This window comes from Leuciscus leuciscus (genome assembly GCF_965113295.1).
Source record: "Leuciscus leuciscus genome assembly, chromosome: 9".
Classification (NCBI taxonomy): Eukaryota; Metazoa; Chordata; class Actinopteri; order Cypriniformes; family Leuciscidae; genus Leuciscus; species Leuciscus leuciscus.
Window position 1 is genome coordinate 42,113,009 of NC_138733.1, and position 20,578 is coordinate 42,133,586.

The following is a 20,578-nucleotide window of genomic DNA, read 5'->3' on the forward strand; positions in this document are numbered from 1 at the left end:
CAAGATATCCATGTCTTTCTATCTTCAGTCGAAAAGAAATTAAGGTTTTTGAGGAAAACATTCCAGGATTTTTCTTCATATAATAGACTTCAATGGCAACCAATGGTTTGAAGGTTCAAATGTCTGTCTCAATGCAGCTTCAAAGTCTCGACACGATCCCAGTTGAGAAATATGGGTGTTTTCTAGCGAAACGATCGGTCATTTTCTAATATATATATATATATATATATATATATATATATATATATATATATACTTTTTAACCACAATTGCTCGTTATGTACCATCTCTGAGATGTGCCACGCATTGCGTCATCACGTTGGAAAGGTCACGCATCACGTCATCTATCTAAGTTATTTGTCTGTGTACTCCGGTTCAGAAAGGTCGGGAAGGGCGAAACATTTCATCTCATTTTCTCCTCCAACTTCCAAATCGTCCGATATCTTTGTTTTAATTTATTATAATGTTTTTTATTTTTTTTATTCATGACCTTTCCAACCGTGATGACGTAATACGAGGCGCATCTCAAAGATGGTACAATACGGGCATTTGTGGTAAAAAAGTATATATATATTTATCTTTTTTAGAAAATGATAGATCGTTTGCTGGATAAGACCCTTATTTCTTGACTGGGATCGTGTAGAGACTTTGAAGCTGCATTTAGACGGACATTTGAACCTTCTGTGAACATTGGTATAGTTGGTTGCCATTGAAGTCCATTCTGTGTAGAAAAATCCTGTAATGTTTTCCTCAAAAACCTTAATTTCTTTTTGACTGAAGAAAGAAAGACATGGATATCTTGGATGACATCGGGGTGAGTAAATTATCAGCAAAAATATTTTTGAAAGTGAACTAATCCTTTAATAAAGCCTGAACCTCGTTGTCGGTCCATCGGTCGTATTTTTAAAACTCCATTGTTGATTTGAATAGAAAACATCTGTTACTGCACACACCGCAACAGATTAAATAAAAATGGTGGTTGAAATAAAATGCTGCATGAAGTCAACCAATCAAAATGCAGCATGAACTCAACCAATCAGCATGTTCAGCGCCCAAGTCCCACCCCTGAAAATATTTACCCGGAACGTCATTTAGACCCTGTTTTCTGCGGTGTAAACACACTGAGTCCCAGCCCGAAGTCTCCCTGCGGTGTAAACACACTGAGAACCAGCCCGAAGTCTCCCTGCGGTGTAAACACACTGAGTCCCAGCCCGAAGTCTCCCTGCGGTGTAAACACACTGAGTACCAGCCCGAAGTCTCCCTGCGGTGTAAACACACTGAGTCCCAGCCCGAAGTCTCCCTGCGGTGTAAACACACTGAGTACCAGCCCGAAGTCTCCCTGCGGTGTAAACACACTGAGTACCAGCCCGAAGTCTCCCTGCGGTGTAAACACACTGAGAACATGCCCGAAGTCTCCCTGAGGTGTAAACACACTGAGTCCCAGCCCGAAGTCTCCCTGCGGTGTAAACACACTGAGTACCAGCCCGAAGTCTCCCTGCGGTGTAAACACACTGAGAACCAGCCCGAAGTCTCCCTGCGGTGTAAACACACTGAGAACCAGCCCGAAGTCTCCCTGCGGTGTAAACACACTGAGTCCCAGCCCGAAGTCTCCCTGCGGTGTAAACACACTGAGTCCCAGCCCGAAGTCTCCCTGCGGTGTAAACACACTGAGTCCCAGCCCGAAGTCTCCCTGCGGTGTAAACACACTGAGTACCAGCCCGAAGTCTCCCTGCGGTGTAAACACACTGAGTCCCAGCCCGAAGTCTCCCTGCGGTGTAAACACACTGAGTACCAGCCCGAAGTCTCCCTGCGGTGTAAACACACTGAGTCCCAGCCCGAAGTCTCCCTGCGGTGTAAACACACTGAGAACCAGCCCGAAGTCTCCCTGCGGTGTAAACACACTGAGAACCAGCCCGAAGTCTCCCTGCGGTGTAAACACACTGAGTCCCAGCCCGAAGTCTCCCTGCGGTGTAAACACACTGAGTACCAGCCCGAAGTCTCCCTGAGGTGTAAACACACTGAGTCCCAGCCCGAAGTCTCCCTGCGGTGTAAACACACTGAGTCCCAGCCCGAAGTCTCCCTGCGGTGTAAACACACTGAGTACCAGCCCGAAGTCTCCCTGCGGTGTAAACACACTGAGAACCAGCCCGAAGTCTCCCTGCGGTGTAAACACACTGAGAACCAGCCCGAAGTCTCCCTGCGGTGTAAACACACTGAGTACCAGCCCGAAGTCTCCCTGCGGTGTAAACACACTGAGAACCAGCCCGAAATCTCCCTGCGGTGTAAACACACTGAGTCCCAGCCCGAAGTCTCCCTGCGGTGTAAACACACTGAGTACCAGCCCGAAGTCTCCCTGAGGTGTAAACACACTGAGTCCCAGCCCGAAATCTCCCTGCGGTGTAAACACACTGAGAACCAGCCCGAAGTCTCCCTGCGGTGTAAACACACTGAGTACCAGCCCGAAGTCTCCCTGCGGTGTAAACACACTGAGTACCAGCCCGAAATCTCCCTGCGGTGTAAACACACTGAGTCCCAGCCCGAAGTCTCCCTGCGGTGTAAACACACTGAGTACCAGCCCGAAGTCTCCCTGAGGTGTAAACACACTGAGTCCCAGCCCGAAATCTCCCTGCGGTGTAAACACACTGAGAACCAGCCCGAAGTCTCCCTGCGGTGTAAACACACTGAGTACCAGCCCGAAGTCTCCCTGCGGTGTAAACACACTGAGTACCAGCCCGAAGTCTCCCTGCGGTGTAAACACACTGAGTCCCAGCCCGAAGTCTCCCTGCGGTGTAAACACACTGAGTCCCAGCCCGAAGTCTCCCTGCGGTGTAAACACACTGAGAACCAGCCCGAAGTCTCCCTGCGGTGTAAACACACTGAGTACCAGCCCGAAGTCTCCCTGCGGTGTAAACACACTGAGAACCAGCCCGAAATCTCCCTGCGGTGTAAACACACTGAGTACCAGCCCGAAGTCTCCAGTTTCTGGGGAAAGTTCCTTCGGTGGAAACGCGGCTTTAGAGTGTTTCATGAGCCCGAAACCTCCTGTCCTGTGCAGTGTCTCAGTAGCTGTGTCCGTGATCTGATTGTGGACTGTGACTTCATAAACCTTTTCTGGACTTGTGGCAGTTTCAGCATGAGGAATCTCTAAAAGGCATTAGTAGAGGAATGCAAGCAGCTGTGATATTGACATTTTTCTGTTTTTCATAAGGCTATGCCCTTCTTGTTTTGCACTCTGTGCATGTGTATTGAATGTTAAATAAGGTCATAATGAAAACACTGTGTTTATCTGTTTAGACTGTGGATTTGCACTTAACAAGCCTAAACAGACAGTGATCGAGAGAGAGATTGACTTTGATTACCTGCGTCTGTCCTTCAGGTCAAGTCGTATATTCATCAAAAACAAATACATTTGCCATGTCCAAGGAAAGCAACGTTTTTTTGTTTTTTTTTGCATCCTTTTATCTTTCAAGGGTATTTCCCATGAATGGCGTCAGCGCTGGTCAATGCACTGAATCAATGCCACTGGTCTCTATGAGGTGAAGCATCAGATTTGGTGCATTCTCAAAAAAGAAATTACATAGACTTTTCCTTAACGGGATCATATAATGCCATTTTTGTGCCATTATGATTCTTTTGACCAGTCTAAATGAAAAGTTCCGCAAGAAGTTCGACAATTAAAGTATCTTAGTGTAGTGTTACCACGTTAACTTTAACGCCTGCGTACACAGTTTGTAATAACACAATAACCATAACGCGTTGTTCATTATAAACGTGGGATTATGAATTATATGGAGAACGTCGTACATAGAAAACATGCTGTAATGTACCCTGAGTGTAAACAGCCGCATTAATCGTGAAGCGTGCTAGCGATTTGCAAAGATTAAAGGAAACATATCATGCTTTTAAATCGTTCCTTTTTACATATAAATCATACATTTGTAGTCTATATAAAGCGGAACTGCAATGCTTGGGTCTGAATTCCTCATTATTATAGCTCCACAGGCCCCTTTTCTACCCCTTTTCTGATGTGCGTCTGAGAGCAACTCGTTTTGGTCTCTTTAAATACAATTGAGACACTTCATACCCCGCCCCCTCTCCAGGTTGCAGAGGCGACACTCGGTTCAACTCCACCCCGTTTGGCCATTTTTGTAGTTTGATAGCAGAGATACGATTATCTAGCGGCACAGAAACGTTTTATTCACACGTTATTAACAAAATGTCAACAACGGAAGACTTGTCCATCCAGCCTTACATGTTCGAGCCAGAGTCGGAGCCGGAGCGAGATGAAAATGAAGACGACGAACCTGCAGAACAACGTCTTCATATGGATGTATCGCAATGGTGTGTTACTGTATTTACACATGAAACTTTGGTCTTCCGACCTTTTACCACCGTGTCGATTTATTTTGATTAATATCTGCGAGGGAGAGAGAGCAAGACAGCGCCTAGTTTGGAGACGGTGAAGTCTTGTTTACACTTTCGCCTGGCTCCGAAGAGAGAGAGAGTGCGCGCGCGCGACCGGGTCTCTCTCTCTACTCGTTCTTTCAGTTAAACATGCGCGGCAGTTCATCTACATTAGACGGTGTAATGAAGCCGTGTGGGTTACTACATCCAACAACCGAACATTTTAACTTACCCTCTCGTAATTTCTGCATCCTTTAGCTTGGACTACAAAATTGCAGCGAGAAATAAAAATGGCGGATTGCTGGAAGTGTTGGGCCGGAAGTCGATGTCCTTATTTGGCAGTTCCGCTGCAAATACTGTGACGTAGCGTCATAGATGACAGAAAAATCTGAACCGGTTGAAAAATATGACCAAAACAGAATATAAAGATATCAACGAAGCACCTGAAGAGAATAATTTCAACTTTTCTGTACTTCTAAACACTCCAAATATACAACAAAATGCGGCAGTTCATCTGAAGGCTAAAAAAGTGGATTTAGCATGATATGTCCCCTTTAATATAAAGATTAATATAAAGGTTAATAAAACGTTACACTCACTTCAGTTCTTCTGGAGGTGCAGCAGGAACACAAATAGTTGGTACCGATCCTTTTTTCAGGAGCAGCTTCTTAGCAAAACCAGCTTTATACTGACCCTCGTTTGTAAAGCAGTCTGGTGAGAAATGATTCGCGCAAACATGAAAGCATTGACGTTGATCGTGGGAAATATTCCCTTCAAAAACAAACTCAGCCACTGCGTCTTCAGCTGTACGGATTTAGGAACATCAAAATGATGCTGTGTTCCTTATTACACCCAAGAACAGAACACCACAATCACTTAGACACCATTCTGCTCCAGCGTATCAACAATGGCGGACTATGATGACAGCTCGCTCAGGGCGGGTCTGTGTTGAAACGCTGCTGTCAATCAACAATCGTGGGAGGGGCGTCCGACCGCGTGACGTCACACGGTCGAACGGCTTGATTTGAGACAGGGGAAAACATATAAGGAGATAAAAAAAAAAAACACTGGATGGATTTTTATTATTTTATGATGGTTGTGTACAGGCACTGCCAACACACACTTCAGTACAATCAACTTGTAAAAGTGCATGTACCATTATATGACCCCTTTAATAAATAAATCTGTCGCGTCTACTGATCGACACCGAGTGTCTGCAAATCGACACTTAATAACCTTTATACTCCAGCTCTCTGCGTCTTCCGTCGACAACCGGCCGAGTCTCTTACTCTAACTTCTTTTCTGCGCAGCATAAATAACAAAAGAGACAGACTTCAGTAAATGTCCCTCAGATGGTTTATTCATACGGCCGGGAGTTCGAGAGCAATACTCAGAGAACCTTGACCCAACAGAAGAAAACAACAGGCTTTAAAGCCAGACACATCAGAATAGAATCATTATGATGACTAACATTACATCTATCTTTGAATTAATCAGCGTTTGTGAACATGTTAAGCCCTATTCGGACAGGACTAGTTTTCTAGAAGAAAGCTTAAGTAAGTTCAGTGTTGATTAATTTCTGTTGTAAAAATCACTAGTTATTAACTTAGTTAATTTATCTATATAGCCGCTCTGGACAAAACAGTGATGTCGTCGTCCAGCTCAGTTCAGTTTTCATATAATGGTGTCAATGCAGGCAGATCAATAATATTGTTGAATGTTAAGTGCACTCGATAACGTCCACTATGGTTTCGGAGAGCACTACACATGTCTGTCCCCTTAAACAGTGCCTTATATGGGTTTGAGACACAGCCTGTGTGTTCAGACTGGAGTCACTAGATGGCCTCGTTCCTCTGAACACAGCGAACCTGCATGTGTGGAACATGCTGGAAAGTGTGTGTCGTGTCTCTGCTAAAGCCGTGAGCCTCCAGCTCAATAATGCCGATTGTAAATCAATCTATTAATCAACAGACCCGCAAAAAAAAGAAAGATCATGCGGCCCACAGCACTGGCATTGAGTTACAGCACACAGTATGAGTGCGCCTTTGTTTTGTGGGTCATGTATGCAGACAAATCACACACACACACACACACACACACACACACATACACAACACACACACACAGGCTGCATGTCTGTGCACTGGTATGTTATTGACAGAAAGTGTGTGTGCTGTGAGGGAACGCCAGGCCTCTCCATCTGACACACACTCACACTCACACACACACACACACACACACACACACACACACACACACACACACACACACACACACACACACACACACACACACACACACTCACACACACACACACACACACACACACACACACACACACACACACACACACACACACTGCATGTTTGAGTGTGCACTGGCATGTTATTGACAGACATGTGTGTGTGTGTGTGTGTGTGTGTGTGTGTGTGTGTGTGTGTGTGTGTGTGTGTGTGTGTGTGTGTGTGTGTGTGTGTAGCCTACTGTGAGGGAACGCTAGGCCTCTCCGTCTGACAGATGTCTGAGGATCGGGTCTGGCCTGCTGGATGTTCTTACACACACACACACACACACACACACACACACACACACACCTGCTTTAGTGGGCATGATGATAACAGCGAGACACTGCCAGTCTTCATCTGCTGGACACCTGATGCATTTCTGTACAGATATAATGCATAATGTTATAAATTTACAGATGCACATTGTAGTTTTAGTTACTTTACAGATCAAAGTTACAGCATTTCAGTTACTCCGGAGACCAATAAAGCCATTCACGTTTTACACTATACAAGTGAAAGAACAATGCAATATATGTAATATACAATGATCAAACAGTATGCAGGAAAAGCAAGTATATGCATGGCAGACAGTGACAGTGTACACGGATTAAATATCTAGATGCTTCTAGTGAATAAGAAGAGTTCAGGATTCAGCCAATCGCAGGGCTCAGAGTGGGTCACGTGCGCACTCTCCGCCCGCAGCGCGTGGAGTCTCGATAGTAACAGCAACAGTCTTCTTCAGTACAGTTCACCCGACAACATGTTCAACAGACTCCAGCTGGAAGAAGACCCTTTCTTTTCGTAAGTCTTATGAACTTTTATATTCAATATCTATTTAGAAATGTGAAAATATAACATTATAATCGTTTTAGAGCTAATTTTAGAATAATTTCGAAATCAGCTAATTATGTAAACTAGGTTCATAATTCAAGTCATAATTCAAAATTTCATAATTCAAAATATATAGTTTTAATTTCATTAGTAGTGCTAGGTTTACTAAGTGTTTTTATTAAGTGGTTTAAAATATGCTCTGTTAGCTGACTGATATAGTACACTGTTTGCTCTGTAAATTTGGTCAAAATTAGTAGTGCAGTATTTTTTCATGAGTTTTATGAGTTTCTTTCATCTGCTGAACACAGAAGAAGATATTGTGAAGAATGTTAACCAAACAGTTGACAGTAGCCATTGACCTTTTTACTATACTGTAGTTTCTATAGTAATAACTTGTGCATAATTAAGTTACATGCAACTAACCCTAAACCAAACCCATAGTAAGTACATGTTGTTAATTAATAATACTCAGTACTTAGATGTAAATTTACACTTTAAAAAGGACACCTTAAAATAAAGCCTAACCTTTCACTGTGCCCTTTCATAGGCCTACACGAGTTCATTTGTAGTTTGATCTCAGATCTGTCCGAGGTCTTGGTTGTAAAGTCACTGAACAGACATGTAGAGATGGCCAGCATGCTTTATGCCATTATGCTGTAAATAGACAGTGTAATGATGTTTCTTGTCTCTCTTCTTTCCTTTCTAAAATAGCTCCTCAAGGTAGGCACTTCTGTCCTCGATGCATGCGATGCACTGTGACTGTTAACACAGATGTCTTTGAATTCTAACATTAAAGTCTAGTAGTATTACCCATAAACTACATTGGCCCAACTGTTTGGGAAATTATAAGCATGGCACAGTCTGAACGGGAAAATGGAGCACTTGTTTATCCTCACTGCAAGTAAAGCTGTGTTTAAAGGGGTCATATGATGGTTCTACAAAGAACATTATTTTGTGTGTGTTGGTTTCATGCAATGTGTTCACGCGGTTTTAGGTTAAAAAAAAGTCATTATTTTACACATACTGTACATTATTGTTGCTCCTCTATGCTCCGCCTTTCTGAAACGCGTCAAAACAAGTAAAGTTTTATTTCATTGGGGACATAATTACTGATTATAATGACTTACAGTATTTTTACGGGTCGCGCTGCACTACGGGTGTGAGAACACCATGTAAACATAAAACCATATCTGCATTTGTGATCGTAGAAACAACAAACAAGCGTTACTCTATACTACTCAAAATTTACATTTGAATAGTCAGTAGCAAATTCTTAAAATATGAAAACATACTTGCGTGTCTGTGAGTCAGAAGCGCCAGAATGTATGCAAAGATGGAATTGCTTCACTTCACAATTAGCCTTTGAGCGCAGCCGGCCTTGTATTCTGAACAGTACGTCCTCTGAAAAATGTGCAGTACACAGTCCAATATTTTGGTTGTACTGTTCTGGAACAGTGTTGTAAATAAAGCTTAACCGCTGTTTTCTAATTGTGTCCTCTTTTGGAAGGCCAAACAAAGTAGTTTGGCTGTCACAACGAAACACAGCGTTTCCACGACATGGCGGCGCCGGCGGCACAAAGAGAATAAAAGTTACGCCTTCTAAATACTGTATATATATATACACCTCAATTAAATACAATGAAATAAAATAATAATAATAAACGAGGCTCAAACATCCATTTCGTAACAGACATGCGTGTTTATTTGAGCACTTCCGTCAATGAAACAACACACTAAAGCCTGTAAAGCATTGAAATAAATATCAGTTAATAATATTAACTTAAATAATGTAATAAAGTTAAATATTTAAAAAACATTTGTTTTATATTTCCACACAAAGACGCGTGATAAGCCTACCGCTCTGCGCTTTGAGAGGGACCCGAGATGTGGGACACGAGCAGGAAAGAGACCATGGGTCCTATCTTGCACCCAGCGCAATTGACTTTGTACACCGACGCATGTATCATTCCTATTTTGCACCCGATGCACAGCAGACTTTTCCCTCCACAGACACATGTCGGTAAATTAGGGAATGAACTTGCGCTCCCGGGGGCGGTTCAGTGAAAAGAGGAGGCGTGTTCCGGCGCAAACGTTCCCTGGTGCTATTTTGCAGTTTCAGAAAACAATTCCGTCACAGACCAGGAAAAACCTTGTTTAAAGTCAGTGGCGCGTTGTGCATGTTATTCATATGCTATTTTAAGGGTGCATGCTTGGCCATAATCAATGTAGCGTGTGCACAACGCGCATACACTTTGATTCTCTCATCTACACAGAAGCAGCAGTTACCATAATTACAAGGAAAAATATTCCACATGAGGGAAATCAATTTTGTGTCCATGAAGATGTGAAAAAATAGGCATAAATCTAGCTTACACATTTACCCAAATTATTATACGCCTGTTTAACCGAAGTTAATTTGGGTGTGTTTCTCCATCCCCAATGTCACTTCTCTGTGTTTTACGGCCCTGACGAGAACGTCGGTCTCCTCGGCTGTGAACCGCTCCTGGCGTGCGTCTGGCAAATCCGCCGTTATAATAGCAATCCGCCAAGGAACAAGCTCGCCTGCTCTTAAAGGGAATGTGAGATGTCGCTCTGATTGGTTTATTTCACATAATGAAGCTACTTCAGACCAACCCATTTTAGATTTGCGAGATCCGCCCACAAAGTTGCGTTTCGCGCTTGATACTTGCGTTTCAGATCGTTAAAATAGGGCCCTATGGATCTCTTTTCTAATATCTTCAGGTTTTCTACTTCTTGTAAAAGGTTTGAAGGGGTTCCTCAAGGGCAAGACATTTAAGCTATGCTTGATTTTGCGCTGCCAGAGAAAGCGAAACTAAAATCACCCGCACGTGTGAAACGCGGTTTACTAATAAACTTGACGTGCCTTACCAAGTATAATAACAAGCAAACTGTGTTAAAAAGATTTTTACGTGCAAGTAAAAAGGTAGGCTATCTTTCCCACAGCGTTTCTACTTTACCACAGTAAAGAATGCGAATATAATAGGCCTACTTAAACGCGAACCAAAGGAAGAAACGTTTATAATCTCCTGCGAAAATGGGTGAGACGCGAGTGAAGATTTGGGAAAAGAAACAAGAGATTCCATTTTGAGATCTAAATTTGTTTTGGCGGACCAGCGCCGGTGCTACTCAGCCACAGCGGTGGTGCGGTCGTCCAGTTTACCGGCACAGCCCTAACCCACACACTGACGTAGATTTGTGGGGTGTGTGTTTGAACGAATCGTTTTAGGAAGGCATGGCTGAGCCTTAACTTTTCCAAAGAATTTCTCTTTGGGTTTGAGACTTTGTAACTCTGCAGATCTTATGCACAAACAGCCACATAACACACTAAAGAAAAAAGAAAACTAGAAATCGCATCATATGACCCCTTTAATGTAGTCTTTTTGTCTTTCTTGTGTAGTTTGGGTCATGGTTTTTGAGATTGAGAGCACGTCACACTTGTCACACACAGCTTGTCCATGTTGGCATCAGTGGCCGTTGCATAAACCAGTTAAACTAGTCTTGAAAGTTAGTCATCTAAATTTTTTTATTTAAGATCTGGTACTAACTTTTAGTACTGAAGTCAGTTACATAAAAGGGTTGATTGGTCTAATTTGAATTGGAAAAGTAAGACTGATTACCTCTTGCCTAAGCTAGTTCTTCAGACACAATCTTAAAGTCACCCTGTAGTAAATAAATGTATGCCTTAAAACTCATCTTTGATCACCAAAATGACATATTTAAACAAACTGCTTCATTTAGTATATGCGGGTCTATGAATATGCAAATGAGCCCCGCCTCCACTCACTCACTCAGCTCAGAGATCCACTGGTTGACGATCACACGTTGATCTGATTGGTTACAAGGTAGTTTGTGACATCAGAAACACCAGCGATTTTACCAGCGTGTTTTTGAGACTGTCTTTGGTTCACTGCAGTTTTAAGGAGAAAATACTCAGCAATGCTGTCGACTTATGAACTTACACATGGTTTGTCTTAAAGCAGATTAAAAACACCACATAGACACATAAACAACATTAAAAGCTGGATTTCACCACAGGGGGACTTTAACAGAGAAGTTTATGCAACTGGCCCCTGTTGTCACGACCCACCAGTTGAGATCCACTGTCAAAGAGCAAGATTGCAAGCATGGTTTATTCATCTGATCTTCTGTCTGATGTCCTTCTCCAGCGACCTGTTCCAGGTGCATCATGAGCGCATGCGGCAGATGATGAGGGGTTTCTCTGACCCCTTCGGCCAGGGCTTCATGCCCAGCATCACAGACAGGGGCGCGGGTCAACCTAACACCAGCCCAAACACTCGCACTGACCGCGTGAGTGTTAACTTATTCTCCATTCTTTCAGCCTGTGGTGTCGTCCACTATTGTTGATCCCATCAACCCCAGAATGGCTTTTAGATTTGGCTTGTAAAGTTGGGAGTTTCCCCATTCTAGATGCTCGTGACTATCGTAGTCCAGATACTACAGTCCAGTGCCCGGTTGCATAAAGCACCTTAAGTTTGAGACTTAAGGCCTGATTTCCACTCAGCTAAGGGAATGACTGAAGGGTGTTGCATATAATCCCTCAAACGGTTCTCTTAGCTAAGGGAACCCGGTAAGTGTTTCACAAAAGCGACCCAGGTTTTGCCGTTATAAAATTCGATTGCTGCCATGGACGAGTTATTTGTTAATACAGATAGCGGCAAGTTTCACAGAAAACAGCAAAACATGGATAAGGATAACAAAAAAGAAAACCATATATGAACGAGAAGGACCAAACAAGACAGAAACTCAGATCGGTTATGTTTACTTACAATTGAAAATCAAACTCACCCTCATGTTGGTCTAAAAACCCATAAGGCTTTCATTCATCTTTAGACACAAATAAAGATATTTTTAATATTCGCTCATCGTAATCCATATACGTTACCATTTAAGATGTGCTGTATGTGTTTATATATGAAAAAATGTCAAAATTTAAATTAGTTTATCATATAAATCGCGTCTCTTTAGAAGACTTGGATTGAACCTGCTCGCTCCGTGCAACAGTTTTCCAAACCTTACGTTATACTTAGGAAAATGACAGTTAAGGGGCTTTATGCAACACATCATTTTTTAAGAGATTACTTAAAAATAGATACTTAAGGGAAATTCTTAGGGTGTATGACGTTTCTCCTAAAGAAACCCTTAAGGGTTATTTTTTGCAACAATGGAAACCTAAGGGCGTTATTAAGGGAAAATAACACTTAAGGTGCTTCATGCAACCAGGCAATCTTCTTCACCTGTCCCAGTTTCACAGTATGCAAGGAGTTCATGAATGTCATCATTGTCATTTGGCGGTTAACAATCCTGTAACTTGAGTCTTCTGGTGTCCTGGAGTGATGTTTGTAGGTCATGTCACAGCTAAAGCTGTTTTATTTGATGCAGGAAGGCTTTGTGCCACTGACACAGTTCTGACACTCAGACTTTTTTAAGGGTGTCACGATTCTCCAAATCCTCGATTCGATTACATTTTCGATTCTAAAGTCACGGTTCGATTCGATTCTCAAAAAAAAAAAAAAAAAATGTTTTGAAAGCACAAGCTATGCCATTTTTAGACTTTTATGCAATATAATAATATCTGACCTTTGTTTGCAATGTACCACACACTACATTGTCAAATTTAAAATGTTTATTAACAACATAATGTAACAATAACTTATATCTTCAGTCAATTGGAAACTTAAACAATATAACCTATTACCTATTATAGTCCCGGGGCTCCCTGGACTCCTCAGAGCAGTCACAGGCCAATAGCACAGCGTTTTAAATTGGGTTCCCACAGCGTTTGCAACGCAGTACGAGAGAACATTCTCTTAAGGGAACGTACTTGGTTACTTGCGTAACCTCGGTTCCCTTAGAGATAAGGGAACGAGTACTGCGTTGCCTTGCCGTGCTATTTCGCTCATATCAGGTACTTCGCTTCAGTCGATTTAAACCTAAAGTCCTTTGGCGAGTTTTCTCGGAATTTATACACTTCAGCCGCGTCCAAATTGGCGCTCCTACTCGCCATAGGTTCGTGCAGTTGCCGCAGCACAGCCAATCAGCTCGCTCAGACGAGCTATGATGCTCTCGCTGTGCAGCTGCAATGCGTTTTAAAATAAAGGCTTCAATATTCTCGAGAAAAGGAGTTTTACCTATTACAGGCAAGCCGAGCTGACGTGACATATGGGGCGTGGCAGCATCGATGATTCCATTTTTTGATTCGATAATCGAGATTGAGCATTAATTTCGATCGATTTCGATTTAAAATCGAAATCGTGACACCCTTAGACTTTTTGGGTAGTCAGTCAGACACGCGCTTCCACTGCGAATGCACATTAGCGTGATCCAGCCCAATCGTAAGCTTGAAAGAGATAGGAGCTGCCCGAGAGGCGTTTCAAAGATGGCCGCCGAGTGAAATGACTTGTCTTAAAGGTACTTTGGCGTCTGTCGGGCTAGTTTTCGCAGCGTGTTCCACACATCGGCTCTAGTCAGGCTCATGTTGGCAGCAGTTCACCCGATTCAGCATGTTGAGTTTAGTGTAGATGGCAAAGACTTAGACTATTTTCCTCTCTTTAAATACAAAAGATGTTAGCCTTTATGAACAGAGTTTCTTAAAACGTTGTACTTACGCAAACATTAGTTCTTAATTTTCCCTTGCATTGCAAACAAGCCGAGATCACACTCTAAATGGAGGTGGGATGAAGTTATGAGGTTTGACTGACAGTTTGAGGAGCCAATGGTTTGGTCACAACCTCTTTTTAATGCTTTTTATTGGTTAAATATTTGTAAAACCCACATACGTAAAGGATGACCAATAGCATTAATTTGATAAAACAATGACAAAATATAGAGAGATTCAATGTTTCGACCCAACAGCGATATTATATTCTTATTTGTAGCATTTATTTGTAATTATTTTCTTAAATGTAATAATTTTCCATGGCACAACTGACAAGCGACAGTAGTGTGTCTCGGCACAGTGGTTGGGAAACACGGATATGTACAGACACGCAGGAACAGAAAGGCTTCAACACAGTCAGCTTTCGTCACCGATAGCTCTTTTATGTCAGTTTGGTGTGTCACGGCCTTGACTTGCTCAAGTCTAGATGTGGCTCGGGTTCCTGTGGGATATTTTCAGCTGTTTTCTGGTCAAGCAGGTGAAAACGGTGTGTCTGATTCACTTACTAAAGTAGCAGCACACTCTCCTCAACCACACACATGATCTGAGGAATGTCCGTAGTAAAAAACAAACAACAACAACAGTGATGCAGGATGAGTTACACACCACACTTTCTCCAGTTGCTCAAGGTTAGGGGATTGTTCAGATCACTAACTATGAGCAATAGCACTAGTATGCATTATTACTAGCCAAAAAAATAAATTCCTTCTTAATAAAGGAGTGTATTCTAGCACTAACCTTTAACTAAACCCTGCTTAAAGTTGTTGTCTTGCTGTATGCTAACAGCCTGGCCGCGGTGGACAGCGTGTCACAGACCAGCTGGCCACTTTGGCAGCTCAGAACGCTAAACTTAGTCCCCGTGTCCATCTGTAATTCCCCACCTCTCTCTGCTCAGTATATTTATCCTGGGTAATTACTTTCATCTGATGCCAGCCTCTTCACGGCCGCGGGTAAACGCCAGCGAGAGGCGGTAAAGATAGCATGCTCACCCATGGGTCAGGGCTTTAGATGAGGTTTGGGTTGTTTTGGGGTCAGGGATGGATGGTACATGCTAGCACCTGCGGAGCCAGACGTTTGAGTAGCAGCATGAAATCTGGTCCACTTTGCAGCTTATTTTGGCCAAGAACTGCCAAACATAGCATCTGACTGGCTAACATACAGTACTGGCTAACATACAGTACCTTCCTACAGTGAGCAATCATAGTTGGTTTGCTGCATGCCGTTTAGGGGTGTAAAATTTGGGTTGCAATAGATGCCACAATATAGAGCAACAGCAGGATTCTGGAAGTGAAAACCACTATATATTTCCTCAGTTAAAAATGATTGTTAATGATAAAATATAAACTTTTGAGACTTGCCATGGTTCTGAGTAGGGCTGGCTATTGACACAAATTTCACAATTCGATTCGATTTCGATTCACAAGCTTGCAATTCGATTCGATTTCGATTACGATTCGATTCGATTCAATATTGATTATTTTGGATATCAGGGACAATACATTGCAAATTTTCACAAGGAAAACAAATCTCTTTACTATCATTGTAAACTATGGGAGTCAGTGGTAGCCTATAGGCTTCATTAGCCTACTATAATATTGAAGGTAAAAATTAACTGATTTGTATACAAACACTTAAATTACACTTTATTTATTTTTATTATAATAAAGTTATATGAAATTATATAAAAATGTAAATGGTGGCTGTCATAAAAAACTTTACAGATTTATTCAAACATGCATTAAATATTGAAGAACATTAAAAATTATAATGAATATGTAATATGGTGCATATATTTAGCAGAATGCTCCTCTCTAGAGTTAATATTTCTCGCTGACTGACGAGTTTATGGTCACTGGATCTGGTTTTTCTGATGTAAATGTGACGTTATATGACATTGTTTACTAACGTCTTTCCACGGTTGAAACACTGATTGGGCGACTCCATGTCACATGATACGGACTTTGATAAGTTGTTCTCTATCTTTTAACACACTTTCAGAAGCTCATTCATGTTTATCTCACGCTGTAACTGGTGTTATTAATGCAGAAGAGAAGATCATGTGCTTCTCTAGAGCTGAGCCAGAGCGATCTCACGCCACAGCCACAAAACGCTATTTATGTTTTAGAATTTCTTAAGAAAATGGACATAATTTGAAATCTGAGACTTTGTTTCATATCAATAATAACAAAGCACAAAGATTATTGTGTTCCCTATCAAGGCTACGGAACTCGACATTACGGATGTCGTATATGGGAACTCCTCTCATCCTTCACTTCCGCTGAAATCTTATAGGCTAACGCCAGCAGAGCTGGCCAATTGACGCAAATATGCAAATACTGAAACACCGTTGCAGTTATAATGCAAGTGCAGCGCCAATTCCCTTCAGAATCTCTCTCTTCACGCTTAAATCGTGTGCTAGAAAGCTGATACTACAAACTTGGATTATTCGCCGTCGTTGAAGTTGCGTCGGAGATACTCGCACTGTCTCCTGCATCCGATGGCAACTACTTGCAACTTATGCTCGGGCCCCATCGCCCCCACCGACACGCACCTGTTCTGCATCGCGTGCTTGGGGCTGGCCCATGCTGAGTCAGCCCTCGGGGACGGAGGGTCCTGCGACCACTGCGCGGATTTATCCCTTCGAGCCCTCAGAGCCAGGAGGGAGGAAGCTCGCGCAGCAGCGGGGATTGGGCCTACCGCCGCCTCTGAGCCGCTGGTAGCCCCCCCCAACCGCAGAGTCGAGGTTCGCTCCCCGGTGAGCTTCCCCGACCCCACCTTTCATCCCCCTCGCGACGTCGCTGACTTCGTTTCCTTCGGGGTGAGTGAGGGGGACGACTCCATGTCGCTGTCGGCTTCCGAGAACGACTGGGGTGCAGAGCAGGCCGCACCGCTGGCGGCCGCGGAGCAGGACACCCCTGCGGACCTGCAGGACGAGCTCTTCCGCGTCCTCTCTAAGGCCGTCGAGGAGCTGGACCTCGACTGGAAAGCTCCTGATGAACCATCAAAGAGCAAATTGGATACGTGGTTCCTACAATCGAGCCGCCGTCAGGCCGCTTCGAAAAGGGGAACACCGTTTTTTCCCGACGTGCATGAGCACGTGGTGAAGTCGTGGGCGGCCCCGCAATCGGCGCGCACCCTCACTTCCACCTAGGCTATGTTTGCCCCCGTGGACGAGGCGGGGGACCACGGCTACCTCACCATCCCCCCCGTCGAGGAGACCGTCGCCGCTCATCTCTGCCCGTCGGCTCCCGCCCTGGGCTCGGACCGCAGCCTGCCGTCCCGAGCCTGCAGATTTACGGCCCACCAGGCCAACAAAGCCTTCGGTGCCGCGGGGGAGGCAGTATCCGCGCTGCATGCTATGGCCCTTCTCCAAGTGCTCCAGGCAAAGCAGCTGAAGTCTCTGGATGGCGCCGCCTCTCTTGACGCTGACGCCATCCGAGATCTCCGTTCGGCCACGGACCTCGCGCTCCTGGCCACGAAGCGCTCGGCCCAGGCGATCGGCCGTTCTATGGGCTTCCTCGTGGTCCTCCACAGGCATCTGTGGCTCACCCTGTCAGACGTGCAGGAAGCCGACAGGAAGACGCTCCTGAATGCGCCCATTTCCCCTGCAGGCCTGTTCGGAGACGCCATGGAGAAAGTAACCGAGCGTTACTCCGAGACGCAGAAAAAGGCCAAGGCTATGAGCCACGTCATTCCGCCAAGGGCGCCGCCGCCGCCGCAGCCGCGCTCTCGTTCGTCCTCAGCCTCAGGCCGCCAACCCCAGGCTGCGGCCAGAAGACAGGCAGCACCCCGCCCGGGACAGGATGCCCGTAAGGGCCGCAGCGGTCAGTGGCAAGGGGCAGGTAACAGGAGGACGCAGAGGAGCCCGCGCAGAAAGCCCACCGCGTCCCCTGCCAGGCCCAAGCAGTCGTCCTGACCGCTCGGGCAAGAGGAGGAAAGAGCGTCAGGCCGGCCCCGCGTTCAAGCGGCGCGCTCTAGTGCACTTCGTCCCTCAGAGTTCTGCGAGCGACGCGTGCAGTTGTTCTGTGTATGCAAATGTTGTGAATGTTGTTCAAATAAAGCAAATCACTACTTCACAAACAGAGCTTTTTTCTCCTCTTGCACCACACACTGTGTTACCCGCCCTGCCCTCGAGCAGCGCAGAGTCACGGTCAATAACTACCCCCAGCACTCACATAGCGGCCATGACCGCAGCGGCGATGACCGCAGGTTTAGATCAGCCCACGCTCAGTCGTTTCCAGGCAGCGTGGGAAGCTATTCCGGGCATTTCGCCGTGGGTGTTGAATATAATTCGGCGCGGGTACACACTTCAGTTCAAACGCAGACCACCCCGCTTTCGCGGCGTAATTCAGTCATTAACTTTGCCCCAAAACGCTCATGTGCTGAGGCAGGAAGTGTGCAGCTTGCTCGAGAAGAAGGCTATAGAACCAGTTCCCCCGAGCGAGCGGGACAGCGGGTTCTACAGCCGCTACTTCGTTGTGCCGAAGAAGGGAGGGGGTCTCCGCCCCATTCTGGATCTGAGACCTGTCAACAGAGCGCTTCACAAGCGCGCCTTCAGGATGACAACACTGAAGCAAATCCTGGCGCAAATTCGCCCCGGGGACTGGTTCGCTTCAGTGGATTTAAAGGACGCTTACTTTCACTTTCAGATAGTGAAGCGTCACAGACGATTCCTGAGGTTTGCGTTCGAGGATTCGGCGTACCAATATACGGTGCTTCCGTTTGGACTGGCCCTAGCCCCCCGAACGTTTTCAAAATGTGTAGACGCGGCACTCTCACCCCTCAGATCGAGCGGAATGCGCGTCTTGAACTATCTGGACGACTGGCTAGTTCTCGCTCAGTCGAGAGAAACGCTGGTCAGCCACGTGAATACCCTCCTTCGACACTTGGAGATGCTCGGGTTGAGGGTGAACGTCCAGAAAAGTGTGCTCACACCGAGCCGGACGATAACATTCCTGGGAGTGTGCTTGGATTCGGTGAGAATGAGAGCGCGCCTCTCCCCCGAGCGAGCGGAGGCTCTGAGTTCTTCTCTCAGTCTCTTCAGACCTGGCAGGCTCGTCCCGCTAAAAGAGTTTCAGAGGCTACTGGGACGGATGGCAGCGGCTTCCTCGGTGTGTCATCTGGGGCTGCTGCATATGAGACCGCTTCAACTCTGGCTGAAAGCGCGCGTTCCCCCGAGTGCGTGGTATTCTGGCCACAGGCGCGTTATGGTCACCAGCGGATGCGCCCGCGCCCTGGCCCCGTGGAGGAACCCAGATCTCTTCAGCTCAGGTGTCCCTATGGGCTTAGTGACGCGGCGAGTGGAGGTCCTGACGGACGCTTCATCCACCGGATGGGGAGCGGTCTGCTTGGGCAAGCCCGCCTCGGGTCGGTGGTCAGAGAAGCAGATGGAGTGGCACATAAATCGCTTGGAACTAGAAGCGGTCTCTCTAGCTCTAAAAACCTTCCGGTCTCAGCTGGAGCAGCGGCATGTGTTGATTCGGACAGACAACACTTCCGTGGTCTCGTACATAAATCGCCAAGGCGGTGTACATTCCAAAGCCCTATTCAGGCAGGCGGAATCCCTTCTGCTATGGGCGGACCGGTTTTTCCTCTCGGTGAGAGCGGCGCACATCCCCGGTGTTCTAAATCGCGGGGCGGATATGCTCTCGAGAAGCGGGATTCCCCAGGGGGAGTGGAGGCTTCACCCCGGGACGGTTCAGCTGATATGGAATCGTTTCGGCAGGGCGGAGGTCGACCTCTTTGCAACGAGCGAGAACGCGCACTGTCAGATGTTCTTCTCGCTGTCCCGTTCCCCCCGGGAGGTGGACGCGCTGACTGCGCGATGGCCGAGAGTCTGTCTCTATGCTTTTCCTCCGGTGAAAATTTTGCCCATGGTGTTGTGCAAAATCAGGGAGGAGAAGGCGGCGGTGACTCTGGTAGCCCCGAACTGGCCGAATCAGCCCTGGTTCGCGGATCTGGTAGAGTTACTAGCAGGGCAGCCATGGGAGATTCCGCTCAGGAAGGACCTTCTGTCTCAGGCGAGCGGAACGATCTGGCATCCCAGCCCCGCGCTGTGGAGCCTCCATGTGTGGCCGCTACAGGGTCGCTGAGCGGGCGGGACGCGCTGCACTCGCGGGTTTTGAATACCATCGCGGAGGCGCGAGCTCCGTCCACCAGGCGCCTGTATGCTCTGAAGTGGGGTGTTTTCTCTAAATGGTGTCAGGATGTCGGCATAGACCCAGCGGACTGTTCTGTGTCGGATATTCTACGCTTCCTTCAGTATAGGATGGATGAAGGGAGCCTGCCATCCACTCTGAAGGTTTATGTGGCCGCTATTGCCGCGTTTCACCCCCCTGTTGACGGACAGTCTATCGGTAGA

The 20,578-nt window shown here is 45.7% G+C and overlaps 1 protein-coding gene across 1 annotated transcript in view; it reads left to right on the forward strand.

Annotated features, from left to right (window-relative positions):
- Positions 1 to 7,402: 7,402 nt before the first annotated feature.
- The window catches only part of mlf1 (myeloid leukemia factor 1), a 29,340-nt gene continuing 16,164 nt past the window's right edge, over positions 7,403 to 20,578 (forward strand). Inside the window, 2 exon segments of the mRNA XM_082178831.1 lie at positions 7,403 to 7,490; positions 11,708 to 11,849. Coding sequence (XP_082034957.1) covers positions 7,450 to 7,490; positions 11,708 to 11,849 — 183 coding nt within the window. The 5' untranslated portion in view covers positions 7,403 to 7,449.